Source organism: Phaethon lepturus, unplaced genomic scaffold (assembly GCF_000687285.1).
Source record: "Phaethon lepturus isolate BGI_N335 unplaced genomic scaffold, ASM68728v1 scaffold54687, whole genome shotgun sequence".
Classification (NCBI taxonomy): domain Eukaryota; kingdom Metazoa; phylum Chordata; class Aves; order Phaethontiformes; family Phaethontidae; genus Phaethon; species Phaethon lepturus.
In genome coordinates this window covers 636-13,284 of record NW_010555138.1, presented here as the reverse complement: position 1 = coordinate 13,284, position 12,649 = coordinate 636, and the positions used below count along the sequence as shown (strand labels likewise).

The 12,649-nt window shown below is 39.6% G+C and overlaps 1 protein-coding gene across 1 annotated transcript in view; it reads left to right on the top strand.

Annotated features, from left to right (window-relative positions):
• The window catches only part of LOC104624628 (methylcrotonoyl-CoA carboxylase beta chain, mitochondrial-like), a gene marked incomplete at its 5' end in the record, with an annotated part of 13,007 nt that extends 2,828 nt beyond the window's left edge, over window positions 1–10,179 (top strand). The window contains 10 exons of the mRNA XM_010292051.1: window positions 411–589; window positions 1,512–1,592; window positions 2,017–2,195; window positions 3,663–3,855; window positions 4,850–4,941; window positions 5,864–6,020; window positions 6,792–6,914; window positions 7,532–7,680; window positions 8,211–8,292; window positions 9,974–10,179. Coding sequence (XP_010290353.1) covers window positions 411–589; window positions 1,512–1,592; window positions 2,017–2,195; window positions 3,663–3,855; window positions 4,850–4,941; window positions 5,864–6,020; window positions 6,792–6,914; window positions 7,532–7,680; window positions 8,211–8,292; window positions 9,974–10,057 — 1,319 coding nt within the window. The remainder of the gene's footprint in view (window positions 1–410; window positions 590–1,511; window positions 1,593–2,016; window positions 2,196–3,662; window positions 3,856–4,849; window positions 4,942–5,863; window positions 6,021–6,791; window positions 6,915–7,531; window positions 7,681–8,210; window positions 8,293–9,973) is intronic.
• Window positions 10,180–12,649: the final 2,470 nt, after the last annotated feature.

Here is a 12,649-nt window from a genome sequence, read left to right as displayed (position 1 = left end):
GTTCCAGTTTAAAAAGTAACTAGAAGAATAGAGTATGAAATCCTATCTTTTGTCACAGATTGTTACATTTTTCATTTTTATATAGGTAATTTTTAATTGCCTTCCCTGTTATCTCAAGAGTTGGAAGTTAAACTATGTATTTTTTTTGTCTTATATTGTCGCCAGGAGTAAGTAAGTTTATTTCAGGTTCTGTCGTCTGTCATTCAGATTCTTTTTTTAAATGTCATTGGCTTTCAGCTTGTTATTCCAGAGAAGAGCTGTAAATTTCTTCCCTGGGTGGTATTTGCCACTTAATTTGCAGCTTCTTGGTATAGCTTTACCGAAAGAACATCCTAGCTATAAGGCAGCCTCCTTGTTTTCTCTACGGTATTTTAGAGAGTCCCGAAAAATACCTCTGGTGCCTGTTACAGGAATTGGCAAAGTCTGTGGGGTCTGGTGTGTCTTCATAGCAAATGATGCAACTGTAAAAGGAGGAACTATTTATCCCATTGGAGTGAAGAAACAATTAAGAGCTCAAGAAATAGCGATGCAGAACAGACTGTTATCTGTGCACCTTGTTGACAGTGGGGGAGCATTCCTACCACTACAGGTAATATTGGAACCACATAGAAGAAAGTACCTATGTTTACCTTAATCATATTAATTTTTAGCAATAAACCTCAGATTTGTGTTGTGTTTTCTTGGCCGTCTAGACTTTTATTGCCTGTTATATTTAAACTGAGTTTTGTCCACAAATCGGAGTCTAGGAGATGATTTGAAGATCTGTAACAGCAGTGATCGCTTTGGCTAATCTTGCATCTAGCATCTAATCAAAGTTCAGAAACTTGAATGTCAGCGGGGGGCCAAAGTGCCGACCAAGCATGGGTATTCCTTAGTGTGCTTTGGTGTCTTCAATAAATTAGTACGTTGTTGGAGGTTTCTGTTTTCAACTTCAGAATCTGTAATTTTTATTGTAATGGTTGTGATAGGAACGCAGTAACCATGGCCTTTAAAAATGTAGTTTTTAAAATTCTTACTGTAAAAGGAGAGTTTGCAGGTGTTACTTTCCAATGTACAGAGCTCATATTATCAGAGACTATAGCTGTTCCCTCTCCAGACTGAAAGCAAACACATAGAAAAAGTGTCTGCCTGACTTAAGGAATTGTGTTGAAAACTAAGTAGAAAGGGAAACTGTGCTGAATTTCATTACTATTTCACATATAAAGTACAAACATAAGCTTCCCCTTCTCCATGTTTACAGTGTCAGTTTGTGTAGTATAAATTGGTTTGACAAAAAACATGAAACTTACCCCTGCTTTTTGCAATGCGCGGGTATTTTTGTGGGAATGCACGATGTATGAGCGGAACAAACACCATAGCGAATACTGTATATGGAAGTTTTGGGTATGATTGTTAGCGGTGACCTTCCAGGAGTCGGTTACAGTGCATTCGTGAATGAATGGAGTGAAGAGGAAGCGGTGGCTTTTGTAGTTAATACTGTAACTCATTTTGTCTTTTCTCTGTAATGTCAGTCAGAGCTGTTTCCTGACAAGTCACACGGTGGCAGAGTTTTCTACAATGAAGCAATAATGTCTGCCATGAGAATCCCTCAGGTACAGTGTCCTTTGGAGTACAAGTAAGTGTAGTATATGTGAAAACAGAGTTCTGAAAAAAGTTTTGTTCTAATACAGATTCTAGGAACAACTCTCAAAGATGCAAAAAAATTCCTATTTCTGTTTGTGGGGAAGGGAGATTCAAATTAATACCTCACATAACAGAGTACTTCAGCCTTAAGGGTCTTGTAAGCATTTGCCGACTGATCATGATGGAAAGGCATCAAATCACTGGCTTATTTCAGAGTAAACATAGAACTCTCTCAAAAACAGCATTGTTGTTCATGCTGGTATTTCTATCTCTAGTTCATTGTTCCCAAAGCTGCGATTTAGTGTCTGGAACGTTTCTGAAGTAAACTCAGTGGTTTTGCCTGTCCATTCTCTTCTATCCAGCATCTTGATTTGTTTTGGGTTTGTCCTTCAGGTGGCAGTGGTGTGTGGCTCCTGTGTAGCTGGAGGTGCCTATGTTCCAACCATGGCAGAAGAAGCTGTCATCATAGATAAAATTGGTACACTGTTCCTTGCTGGCCCACCTCTGGTAAGAGCTGCTACAGGAGAATATGTCTCTCCAGAGGACCTAGGAGGAGCTAAACTTCACTCTAGGTACGTGAAAAAAGTCTAAAAAATAGTAGAGAATTCAGTATACCTCGCTTTAAGGAAACTGTCGTTCTATCTTAAATTGATGTGACTGAAGCTACTCCAGTGACAGGATACAATATGGTCCTTAAGGACTAGAAAACATACGGTGAAAAAAAATGATAGAAATGATACATGAATTATTACAAAGGTCAGTGGTATTCAGATATATATGTGGGAGTGTCATGAGGCTAGCTATAACTCTTTGAAATGAAAAAAGTAATATGGCATTGTAATTTTCAGCTTTACTGGTGTCCACGGGAACTTTCCACTGCGTATATACACATAGACACACACGCACACACTCTGATAGAAATCTCACATAAGTAGAGAAGTCAGGATCAGGGCCAAATGTAGAATCTATTATTACACTGCTTGCTTTCCTTCTCAGGTACAGGTTTTTTGTTAGATCACCCAAATGGAAGTAAAATTAAGTGATGTTATAAGGTGAAGCAGGGACTGGTGAGGTTTTGGTTCCCCATTTTTCCACCTACTTTCTGAACAACTTCAGGCAAGTCAGTTCCTCTGTGCCTCAGAGGGACCAGCTATAGAAGAGGAATGTGATCACTTCTTTTCCAAATGTAAACATTATCAGAATACATATATTAAAAAAAGAGTTGTGAGTGTTTGAATACTGTGATGATGGGGAAAATGCATAAGAAATTATTTTTTCTTCCCTGAACTGATGAGTGGAGAGGTGTATGACTTCTTTCCATTTGTCGTGTCTGCTTCTGAAGACACTAGACTAACTCACTGCACAGAAGCATCTGAATGCTTGTAAGCAAAGAAGAAAAATGGAAAGCCTGCCTGTCTCTGCTTTTAACAAAGGCCTCATAGCAGGAGATGAACAAACAGGAAATAAACCTGATAGTAGCTATTTTTTTAATGGTGTTTTTCAATGTGAGAAAATTCTGTAGTTGTCAAAATAGTTACTCCGTTCTAGATACAGGAAAAGGTTGGCTTTGCTGCTTTGTTCTTGGCATTCTGTGCTGCATGTATGGTAACCAGACCCCATACCTTTCTCACAAAAACAAATACTAGTGTGACAGTCAGCTGTGTTATGTGTAATAAGTTACTGTCTTTATATCTGGGCTGGAAGTGCTTACTTTGAAATAATTTTTAGAGTTTGTTTTCCTTTTATTACATTGTTTGCAACAACATCATCATGAAAATAAGTTCAAAGGTCTTTCTTTAATACAGGTAAACACAAAAGTCACAGGTAAGAACTTCCTCTTCCTGTGAATTTGTTTTGAGGTTGGATTGCACAGAAATTCCACTTACTGCTTTCAACTCGTACAAGAAAATAATCACACAATATTTTCAGGGAGTTGGGAGGGTCACAGTACAGTTTAAGGTTTTTCCTTTAGTTTGTTTTTTCTACCAGAATTCAGATTTCGGAAATTCAATACTAATTAATGTTGCTCTCTCTCCTAGAGTCAGTGGCTGTAGTGACCATTTTGCATCTTCAGAAAAGGAAGCCTATGAATGTATTCGAAATGTTATCTCGACATTAAATTATGATCCTGTGCCAGAGGAGGTCATAGAGCATGACAGTCCTCTGTATAGTTCTGATGAGCTCTTGGGACTGGCACCGCAAGATTATAGGTGTACTCTTCCTGTGAAATTGGTAAGGTGACAGATACTGTATTCCTTCATCCTTTCAGTCTGCTCTATTTAGTAGCTCCAGATTAACAGGCAACAGGCTGTTCTCTCTTGGAGAATCCTGAAGTGTCTGAGATATTCTGTATTATTACCTGATCAGTTGCCAAACTGTCTTGAGTCTGCAACAAAGCAGAATGGCAAAAATTCTGTAGAATTATAGAAAATATTTAATCTGAAAACCTGCTAGAGGTAATTACAGATTATGCCAGCTGATCCCATGTTTTACATGCACTGTTGAGATGCTGTTATGTCAGTATGTCTTGTACTGTGTTGGCTGCCTTGAGATCTCGTGTGCACCCCTTTGGTGTCCTGTTTTCCCTCAAGTAAATACTCTATCTTGTAACCTAAATGCCTAATGAAAGTACTGACTGCAAAAACAACAAAGATCAAATTAAACTTGTTTGAGGCTGGGACAGATGCTAATACGGAAGCAGGGATACGGAGAGCTGCCCACGCTATTTACGGTGTTGTTCTAGAAGAGATTAAGTCTCCAAGGATGTGAATCCAGTATCTTTTTCAGGGGTAAATTTCTACAGTTACAGGGATTGACTGTAGAAAGCAGTGTAGCTTTGAAGGCAGCTTTTAAACTGTGTTTGAAAAAAGCATGAGCAATATGCAACTGAGTGTTTCTTACGCACACAAATTGTAACTGCACATGCTGGGTTTTTTTACAACATTTTAATGCACATGAACAACTGCTCTGTAACACTGAAAGAATTTCGGAGTTGAACTTTGGCTCAAAATACATGGCTGGTAACCAAATGCAAACACAAATTTGGTATTTTGTGCATATTGAGTATTTAGCAGAGTGTAGGACATAAAAAGGCCTTCTGTGCTCATTTAGGTTGACTTCTTGCATAATACAGGTCTCCTTACTATTTGAACAGAGCATATCTTTTAGCAGAAATATGCTATTTTCAGTTAAATTTCTGTAATAAAGACTGTATATTTCTGTGCAGATTCTGAGCCGTCTGATGGATGGAAGCAGATTCCAGGAATTCAAGGCTAATTATGGAACAACACTAGTAACAGGATTTGGCCATGTGGAAGGGTGAGGCTATAAGATTTCACTATCAAAATGTATGGACATACTTGTCTAAATAGCTTTCGTATCATTATCAGGTTCTACAGTATTCCAATAACAATGTTTATGAAGTTCTGAATCAGTCAAGAATTGGTAAAAAATGCTTCTAGAAAGCCTGATCTTCTGTCTCTGAGCTCTGAATTTACCATGGCTCAGGCCAATAGCAGCAGAGAGTCATTACAAATGAATGGTTTACATGAATTTGTGAAATGATTTGTTCACAAAATTTAGTAGCCAGACAGTTGGAACAATTGAAGTCTCAGCATAGTCCTTAAGAAATAAGAAAGAGCATCCTTAAAAGTGTTCCTTCCCAAACTGAGTCGAAAGCTATTATCTCTTCTCCCACGTGATGGAGATGGGATGATGCCCGTACAATAAAACCCTGCATAATTCAGATCAGACTGTAGTATTAACACATGCACGAAGTATACAACATTACAGTCAAATCATATTTTAAAAAAAAAAAGCTAGTAACATACATTTTTAGAGACTCTTTAGGTTGAAAGCATAAACTTTTCAGACTGACTGTTACATTGTATGTTACAGGAATTAGAGAGAGCCAAGAGTCCTGACACCTTGTACGTTGTCTTGCCGTGTAAACTGACAGGTCATCTATAGCTTTACCTGCACTCTGGGTATTAATCCATGTTAATACTTCCATGCTTTACGTATCAGGAGTGCTGTAAGACTTCTTGTTTGTTAGGTATGTGAGGGTCCTTGAATGAAATTATATGTGGGATTATATCCTTTTACATTCTGAATTTCCCTAGAAGGGCAGATCTCTGTGTCTGTACAGATATTTATGTTTCCATCCTTCAGAACATTATGAACTACATTTTCATAATTTCTGGGGTTCAAAAGTGAAAATGTTCATGTGTGTGTTTTGTAGGCACTTGGTGGGGATAGTGGCTAACAATGGAGAGCTGTCTCATGATGCTTCTCTCAAGGGTAGCCATTTCGTACAGCTGTGCAGTCAGCGGAGCATTCCCATCCTCTTTTTCCAAAATACTGCTCCACATACAGCAGAGCCAACAAGCATCTCTCAGGTATAGCATTTGTAGCTCAGTATGCTTAACTCAAGCAATTCCTAGTTCTCGTTTTGTTTAAGATTACATTTTGAAAACTGTTGCTAAGAAATTTATTTTTTTTAATAAACCACTCTTGATGTTTAAACAAGAAACTTCATGATTACTTTGTTCTTAAATCTTTCCATTAGCATTCTCGCTTTACTCTAATTTTAAGTAAGCTCCTATGCTTATCTAAAATGATACTGTCCAGCCGGCATGCAAGCTGTAAAACTTGGAATCTGTAGTGCTTTTTATATTGAAATACAGCCTATTGATTTCTTCTGATACCACTGTACTCCACAGAAAAATAGGTATTTTTCTTTTGGAAAAGTGAAGGCATTAAAGTACAGTGTGTTTTGTCCTCGGCTACGGAGAGCCTCATAGTAAAACCCGTATTAGGTTCTCTGAGCAGAGACTGTTTCTGCAGCCCCGTTCCTCCCAGCTGTCACCAGCGCTTACACCAAAGCCTGGCAGAATTCTGTGGTATCGGAGCTTTGCTAATGCCTGGGAGAGCTAGGGTTGCTCAGTATCGTAGATTTTTGTACGCTGGTTAGAATTGTTTTGCTGATTTACATTGTAAAATAAGTGCATAACGGGCTTTGGTAGTTAATGATGCTGTCTTACTGTTTTGGAAGAATTGGTCATACAAAATTGTAAAGAAAAAAATGTTTTAGAAATACATTGCAAGGTTGGCGGGAGTGGAGGGAATTAGAGACTTACACGATCTAAACATCTTTATTTTCATTTCAGGCAGAGGCTCACTCCAACAGATTAAAAGCCCAGGCCTCCATGATGGCTGCTGTTGCTTGTGCTGCTGTTCCCAAAATAACCATAGTAATCGGTGGCTGTTACGGGAGCGAAAGTTACGTTATGGTACGGGTGGCATAAATGTTAATGCATTTGGTAAAAGACTTTTTACACTTTACCAAGATTTCACAGCACTTCATTTTTAAAACAGTCAGCTGTTCTTACAGACATTTAACTCAACTTGTTATTCTAACTACTTTTAAAGTAAGAAATGCAAGATGTGATTACACAAAATTTGGTCTGCATCTAAGAACCTAGAACCAGTTCTAAAAAAAGGTTATCTGAAAACATCCCTACTTGGGAGCTAATCCTGTCTGTTTCTGAGCACATGCTGTTTGTTTACAGTGATCAAGGAGCACCTCTCCTTTAGTTGTGCTGCTGCGGTGCTGTTCACGCTGATAGTAAGTGCAGTAGGGCTCTTTGTTTGCTCAGAATTAAACATGTGAGTGCTTGGAGGAAAAAAGAAATAATAAAATAGCAATATTGAAGGCAGTGGGGCTTGTGACGGTTGCTGCTGCAGGGTGTCTCTACTGATCCAGGAGCTGTAGCTGTAAAGGAGCTGTATCCTTAATGCTTTACAAATCAAACTGTATTACATTCTGCCTTGAACTTGATTGCGTCATCCTACAGCCATCTTCTTGTGATGAATTTCAGTGAGTTTGTACTGTGCATTTCTTTTGTAGTGTGGGAGATCGTTCAGTCCAAACTTTCTGTTCTTGTGGCCTAATGCAAGAGTTGCTCTTGTGGATTCAAGACATTTCTACACAGTCTCGCAAGCTGGGGACAATGACTGTACAGGAGATGAATCAGAGCTAAAATATCTGAGAGAAAAGTAAGGACATTAAATATAAACCCTTGCAGTTGCACTGAGATTTAACTAGTTAAATTACTTACTTCTCTTCATCTTAGAGTTTACACATCCCAAAAAGATAAAGCAAACCTGAATCTAGTGAAAAAGATTTTAAATTTACGTGTAATTCTATGTCTGCTCTTGGGGTCTTCTCAAGGAAACATAAATGTAAAAACTTAAAAAAAACACCACTGAAAAAAACCAAGCCAAAACAAAAAACCTTCAACCCTTTTGGGGTTTTTTTTTTTGGTTTATGGTTTTGCCATACAACCCAAACCTGAGATATTCTACTGTATATTAATCTTCTGAATGTGGAGGATGGTCTGTACTGCAGAATGATCAGATCTGTTATGTATTATTTGCTGGATTCTAATTAATTTTAGCAGTAGTACTGCACATTCACTTGAGATTGAAGTATACGCTTTTTTCATCTATGATTTCGTTTTACTGGCCTGATGGTTTTTGTTACATTTCTGTTCTTTTAAGCTTGTTTAATACTCTGTCTTCTCCAGGCTAGAGGAAGAAAGCAGTGCATTTTACTCCTCTGCCAGACTCTGGGATGATGGTGTAATTCTACCTCAAAATACTAGAAAGGTAGGGTTTTTTTCCTTACATGTTCTTTATGGTACATTTTATGCTTGGATCTCAAAGGATCTTGTGGCAAATGTATATGCTTATGACTCGCTCAAGGTCAGCGGCTGATTCCCAGAACCGGGTGGTCTCCCACTTCTCACTCCATTTTCTGTGGCATTTAGCTTTGCAATTCTCATCTTTTCTCTCTGCCCCCCATTAGTCTATCCAGAAAGTGTCTGTTGAATTGTGGTTACTTGAGTACAGCATTTTCTCATTAATTGACTTTACCATTTGATTCTGTATCTGAATCCTTTCCTTTTTGGTCTTGCATAATCCCCCATATTTCACACTTTCAAGTTCAGGCTCTTCACCATTCACATTGTTTCCATTCCTTTGTCCTAGGGTGTTTCTTTTTGAGACTTTCTCTTCCTGCTTGTAAGTTGCTGCTTACATTTTGGATACCCCTCTGCCTCTATTTTTTTTTTTTTTTTAAAGTTGGCAGACACCCACTCCCTTAGATTCTTTCTGAAAACAGCCACCTTTGTTCTGTTTTTCCTTGTTACAGTGTTGGTTAGTAATACTTAAAATGTCCTTTGCACTTCTGAAGCTTGTTTATTTAAAGATCACAAATACAACCTGCTATCAATTAATCCTTCTAAATATGGTACATATTTATGGTACTATGTAGATGTTAAGTGTTTTCTGGGGAGTTCATGGGAACTTTGATAACGGGAGAGCACCAAAAAGTGTTTCCTCATACTAGACCCCAGAGACTACTCTAGATTCTCTCTAGGAATTACACGTGAAAAGAACATGTGATAGTTGAAGTGAGTCATTGTCACCAGGTCAGGTAATTTTCACCAGCACACCACAATTCATGTTTGTGTGTTTAGCTGGTTTTTTACAATACTGTTTTGCTACCTTATCCCGGCTGTTGCTAATGGATGTAATTTACATCTAGCTTTGTCTGAACTGACAGTGTGTGCTCCTTCAGATCCTTAATGTGCTTTTTTTTTAATAGGCTTTAAAAGACAGTGTGTGCTGCAGCAGCAGTGGCATATGCACTGTGAAATTAGAAAAACACTTACCAGGGTTTCCAACAAGGTTGCCAAAACTTTTTGCGTAAGGAAGGTGTCTATTATGTGCACCATATGATAAAAGTTAACAAAATCTTAGTGGAGAATTACCTTGCTTTTAAAGACCAAAACCAGTTCTGTATTTTCAGTCCCTGTTGTCACAAGACACCAAGAAAGATGACTTCTTAGAAGAAGATGGATGTGGAGGAGCAGGATGTTCTGCTAATTTTTGATATGCGATTGGGAATTTTAGGAGCATAGCTATGTAGTAACAGAAATGGATTATCACGTAATATATTTTCACTGGAGTTTTATAGCAAAGTAGCTTCCCAGTCTTCCAAAAGTAATTCTCTTGTCACCACAGTGAATTGTAAATAGTTTAGTTGTCTCTGTATGCAAGGCATAAACTTTGGGATCCTGAGGACAGCTCTTCCTTCACATTCCCTGCCCAGTGGTACCTGACACTGGCACCTATGTCCCCTGACACTACAGCTGACATTTAAGTATTCACTGTTTTGCAAAAAGTAAGAACAAGTGCATTACGGAATGAGTGCATAACTAGTAAAGTTTTACTAATTTTTTGTTGCAGAGGCTCATTGCATATGTTGCCTTTTGTTTTTAATTAGGTAATTGCACAGTGCTTAGAGATTATAGAACAGCAGAAGTACCAGATCGTATCTCCGTGTCAATATCCTGTCATCAGAATGTGACTGCAGCCATTTTCAAATAATCAGCCTTTTAAAGTTAGCACCATGTACTAGAAATCTTGAATGTAAATGATTTTCTAACTCTTTGATACCGTTAATAAAAATGTTAAACCATTGCAGACAAACAATCATGGCTTTTAAGTCTACTAGCAATAAGTTTGTATTTTGAACCATAGCCTTTTACATTAATTAAAAATTTATTTTGTGAGAAGGATGGATTAAGCTGAGGGCCTATAGCAGACTAAGGAAGCAAATTCATCCCAAGCCCTAATAATTACTTGATTTTTTTCATATTCATGTTTTAGTATGACATCCAGAACTCATGAAACTGCACTTTGATGAAGTGGGAAAGGGAAAACGTATAAGCTGGTGTGTGCAGTTTTCAGCCTTATTAGAGGGCAAAATACTGCCTGCCACACAGCCCTGGGCCTGCCAGTTCGGCTTTCCAAGGCACCTATGGAAAGGCTCCACTTGGATTCCTCTGAGGATGCTAAAGGAGTGACCAGGAAGTGATTTAAATCCGTAACGCTTCAGTATAGGTGAAAAATTACCTGCTCTGAGAAGAGGTAACAGAGCACAGAGACTGTTCTACTTAATGTTACCATGTGTACAGGTATTGGGTTTACACTGTGCTGTTTCACGCATTTTTAACTCTGCTACAGTTGCAAAATTTAATTTTGTAAAAACAAAAAACTCCTCCTCCCCAACTTGTGGTGTTTTCACTGTATAGTTCTCTAGCACTGTACATCTTGAAGTTATGCCCAGGGGTGTATTTGAAAACTACCTGGTTAAGTATTTTGAAGACTCATCAACAGAACTGAAATGCTCAATCTTAATTAAGTAGCCATACAAATAAAAAGTGATGTTGGAGCGATTTAGGTCATTCGAGCGCTTATCAACGGAGAGTGCACCCGTTCGGAGCTGGCAGAAAGCGACGCGTAGCGGGCAGCGGTCACGCTCTTTTGAAGAGTCCGTGGAAAGTGACGGGAATGTTCACCTCCACTTCAGCCTTGGCAACCTCGCTCATGTCTTTGGCGTTCAGGATCAGGAGGTAGGCGGGCTTCGGCCCCGCGCCCGGGCTGACCACGATGCTCAGCACAACCCCTAATGGGCGAGAAAAACAACAAGCCTGTCCCAGCTGGGCGCCTTCTGTGTCCTTCCCTTGGGCTGCTCAAGGTAAGAGTAGCCACTCGCACACAGGACACCAGAAAATCCCGGTATTACTGCACGAACATCAGTTCTGAGGTAGACGGAGACTATTTATCTATATCCCATACTATTTGGGTTCTTGCTGGCCTGGGGTGCTGTGGCACAGTAGCTCCTACAGAGTTTCTTTTTAAAACTGGAAAATGTTTTTATTCTGAAAAGCACCTATGAAAAGCTATCGCAGGGGCTGATGACAAACACCACTTCTACTGAAAGAAATATATCAAATTTGTCCATTAATTTTTGCAACATTATGAAGTACTTTATAAATTCATAATTCTGCTCTGAGGTTTACTGTGACAAGATGCCTGTTTCTGGATCCTGGCATCCCTGTGCAGAACAGACAGGGCGTCCTAGCTCTTAGGTTGGTTGTGCATTTGTGTAATTTCTGGGTCAAGTCGTTGCAGGAGAACAGGGGAACAACCAGACACCATTGTCTGTTACGGCATCAAATGCAGTCGTGGGCAAGATGAGAGAAAGGTGAGCCTGGAGCCCGGTGTTAACTTGGCCTTTGGAGCGTGCTTCTGCAGGGTCTTAGGTCCCGGGAAGTGACAGAGACTTAAATGTATTCCCAAAATGCACGTTGTCTACTTCAGTTAAGGAAAGCTTTTAAGCTTGTTCTTAAAACTTTTTCGTTTCAGAGGGACTTAAGCCCCTCTGTAAGCACTTCCCTGAACTGGGAACAGATAATAGGAAATTTTGCTCTGAATTATGAAATATCTTGGCTATGAAATACGAAACTCTCACTACAAACCAGTGAGAGTTGGCTCTTAAATTCAGCAGAACCAAGACTTCTCCCAGCTTCACGTAACCCTTCTCAGAGAAGAGGAATTCAGGGAATAAGTGGACACCCTCTCAGGCCGAGTGCTGCCACCCACCTTCAAAAGTAGGTGCAGGGCCAAGAAACACACACGGTGCTTGGCATGGGTGCAGCTGCGTGTCCTCGAGTGGCAAAGCCTAAACTCACCCCACTCCTGCACGAGGAGGATGGGTTAGGAATAGAAAACTTGCTTGGTTTAAGAGAGGTTTAGTTTTACAAAGTTCTGCCACCTGGAATTCTTTAAATATTGCAATTCCTATGGAAAAAGGCTGGGAAATGAGGGCAACAGATCATCTAAACCTGGAGGGTCTTTCTCCTTTTTTTCATTCAGTCTTAATTTTCCCACATGCTCCTCAGGAGCTTCCCACTGGTGTTAGAAGAGGCACATCTCATCCGGGAGCTGCCTGCGGGCTCTGCTCGTGCCCGCCCCCGGCACAGCCTTGCAGGCAGCCCCTGGGGCCAGCAGACACAAGCTTTTCAAATCACGATGCCACTGACCAAAATAAAATCGTCATTACCATCATCTTCCTCCAGGGCATCTGGATGGGAAACAAAGATCGGCTCCGATG